Here is a 3,221-nt window from a genome sequence, read left to right on the forward strand (position 1 = left end):
TACAGTTGCCTGCCACCACGCCTGGCTAATTTTTTTGTATTTTTAGTAGAGATGGGGTTTCACCATGTTGGCCAGGCTGCTCTGGAACTCCTGACCTCAGGTCCACCCCCACCTCGTCCTCCCAAAGAGCTGCGATTACAGGCTTGAGCGACCATGCCCCCAGCCCATCTTCCTTCTTTCTTCATCCTCATTTCCACATCTGTGTTTCACTTTTTTTTTTTTTTGAGATAAGGTCTGGCTTTATTGCCCAGGATAGAGCTTAGTGGCGGGATCTCAGCTCACACAACTTCTACCTCCCAGGTTCAAGCAGTTCTCCCATCTCAGCCTGCAGAGTAGCTAGGGCGCCACCACACCCAGCTAACTTTTGTATTTTTTATAGAGACAGCATTTTGCCATGTTGCCCAGGCTAGTCTTGAACTCATGAGCTCAAGTAATCTGCCCGCCTTGGCCTCCCAGAGTGCTGAGATTACAGGCATAAGCCACTGTGCCCAGCCTCTCACCCTCTCTATAACTCGTGCCTTCTCCCTAATGACAACTTAACTCACTGTCTGCTTCATTCACTCTCATCTTTTTAACTTTGGTTCTGGTGTTGTCGTCACAAGGATGCTTTAATTATGCCATGGTCAAAAAGTTATCTTTTTTTCCTTCATGGTTTTCACAGTGTGTCTTGTTCACAAGGCTTCTGTGTCCCCAAGGTCATGCACATACTCCTTTTGGTTTCCCCTGATGCCTTTGTATATGGTATGAGGTAGGGATCTCATGTTTTGTTCCTTAGGTATGACCAATTATCACAGCACTGTATGCTGTGTCCTCAGCCTACCAATCTGAAATGCTGCTTCTGTCATCACTAAATTCTGATCTATTCTCATTGTCTGTCCAATTCTCTTCCCTGCACTCTAGCCTGGGCGACAGACCAAGACTCCATCTCAAAAAAAAAAGAAAAAGAAAAATTAAAAAAATTAAAGATTAACTGAGTATAGTAGTGCATGCCTGTAGTCCTGGCTACTCAGGAGGCTGAGGTGGGAGGATTGCTCAAGCCCAGGAGTTCAAGCTTACAGTGAACCATGGTTGCGCCATTGAACTCCAGCCTGGCAATGGAACAAGGCCTTATCTCTAAAAATAAAAATAAAAATAAAAATAGGCCAGTCACAGTGGCTTATGCCTGTAATCCCCAGCACTTTGGGAGGCCAAGGCAGGAGGATTGCTGGAGCCCAGGAGTTTGAGAGCAGCCTGAGTAACATGTACCCTGTCTCTACAAAAAATTTAAAAATTACCCAGGCGTGGTAGTATGTGCCTGTGGTCCTAGCTACATGGGAGACTGAGATGGGATGATCTCTCAAGCCCAGGAGGTCAAGGCTGCAGTGAGTCGTGATTGCACCCTACACTCCAGCCTGGGTGACAGAGCAAGACCTGTCTGGAAAATAAAATTGCAGCCTCCTCCACGTCCTTCCCTCTTTATTTTTCCGCATAACTCCTGGAAACACCTAACACATTATGTTTTCGGTAATTATGTTGCTAATTGTTTGTGTCCCCTACTAAAATGTCAACTTTTGCTCACTGTGGTTTCTCTAGTGCCCAGAACAGTGCCCAGAATATAGTCAGTGCCCAGTAAATGTGAGCTGAGTGACTAAGCCCCCAGTTCCTTCCCACACTCCCATCTCTGAACTAACAAATCTCTCCTTTCCTCAGGCTGCACAGAGCCTGGACCTGGGCACTGGGGTGAGCTGAGCCAGACACCAGTCCCATCTAAACCCCAGGACAAAGTGGAAGCAGCTGAGGCAACACCAGTGGCCCTGGACAGTGACACCTCCGGGGCTGAAAATGCAGCGGTGAGTGCCATGCTACACGCTGTAGCCGCCAGCCGCCTGCCTGTTTGCAGCCAGCAGCAGGGTGAACCCGATCTGACAGAGCGTGAGAAAGTGGCCATCCTGGCCCAGCTGTACCACGAGAAGCCACTGGTGTTCCTGGAGCGCTTCCGCACAGGCCTCCGTGAGGAGCACCTGGCCTGCTTTGGCCACGTGCGTGGCGACCACCGTGCAGACTTCTACTGTGCTGAGGTGGCCCGGCAGGGTACTGCCCGGCCCCGCACCCTGCGTACCCGCCTGCGTAACCGGCGCTATGCTGCCCTGCGAGAGCTGATCCAAGGTGTGGGGGCCAGATGGGCGAGAGTGGGCACAGATGGGGAGGGAGGGGAGACTAAGGCAGAGGGAATTAGAGAAAAGAATACAAGAGCAGAGACAGGGGTCCTGGGAGAGAAGTTTTGAGACAGAGACAGGGACACAGGAAGAGACTGAGACAGAAATGTAAAGTAAGGTGGAGAGATGGGGTCCAGGGAAGAGAATTGGACAGACAATGAGAATAGATCAGAATTTAGTGATGACAGAAGCAGCATTTCAGATTGGTAGGCTGAGGACACAGCATACAGTGCTGTGATAATTGGTCATACCTAAGGAACAAAACATGAGATCCCTACCTCATACCATATACAAAGGCATCAGGGGAAACCAAAAGGAGTATGTGCATGACCTTGGGGACACAGAAGCCTTGTGAACAAGACACACTGTGAAAACCATGAAGGAAAAAAAGATAACTTTTTGACCATGGCATAATTAAAGCATCCTTGTGACGACAACACCAGAACCAAAGTTAAAAAGATGAGAGTGAATGAAGCAGACAGTGAGTTAAGTTGTCATTAGGGAGAAGGCACGAGTTATAGAGAGGGTGAGAGGCTGGGCACAGTGGCTTATGCCTGTAATCTCAGCACTCTGGGAGGCCAAGGCGGGCAGATTACTTGAGCTCATGAGTTCAAGACTAGCCTGGGCAACATGGCAAAATGCTGTCTCTATAAAAAATACAAAAGTTAGCTGGGTGTGGTGGCGCCCTAGCTACTCTGCAGGCTGAGATGGGAGAACTGCTTGAACCTGGGAGGTAGAAGTTGTGTGAGCTGAGATCCCGCCACTAAGCTCTATCCTGGGCAATAAAGCCAGACCTTATCTCAAAAAAAAAAAAAAGTGAAACACAGATGTGGAAATGAGGATGAAGAAAGAAGGAAGATGGGCTGGGGGCATGGTCGCTCAAGCCTGTAATCGCAGCTCTTTGGGAGGACGAGGTGGGGGTGGACCTGAGGTCAGGAGTTCCAGAGCAGCCTGGCCAACATGGTGAAACCCCATCTCTACTAAAAATACAAAAAAATTAGCCAGGCGTGGTGGCAGGCAACTGTA

The 3,221-nt window shown here is 49.1% G+C and overlaps 1 protein-coding gene across 2 annotated transcripts in view; it reads left to right on the top strand.

Annotated features, from left to right (window-relative positions):
• The window catches only part of CCDC97 (coiled-coil domain containing 97), a 15,484-nt gene that overhangs the window by 5,242 nt on the left and 7,021 nt on the right, over window positions 1-3,221 (top strand). For both annotated transcript variants that reach the window (XM_011936527.1, XM_011936526.1), the window contains exon 2: window positions 1,690-2,145. In XM_011936527.1, coding sequence (XP_011791917.1) covers window positions 1,690-2,145 — 456 coding nt within the window. The remainder of the gene's footprint in view (window positions 1-1,689; window positions 2,146-3,221) is intronic.

This window comes from Colobus angolensis, unplaced genomic scaffold, assembly GCF_000951035.1.
Source record: "Colobus angolensis palliatus isolate OR3802 unplaced genomic scaffold, Cang.pa_1.0 Scaffold154, whole genome shotgun sequence".
Taxonomy (NCBI): Eukaryota; Metazoa; Chordata; class Mammalia; order Primates; family Cercopithecidae; genus Colobus; species Colobus angolensis.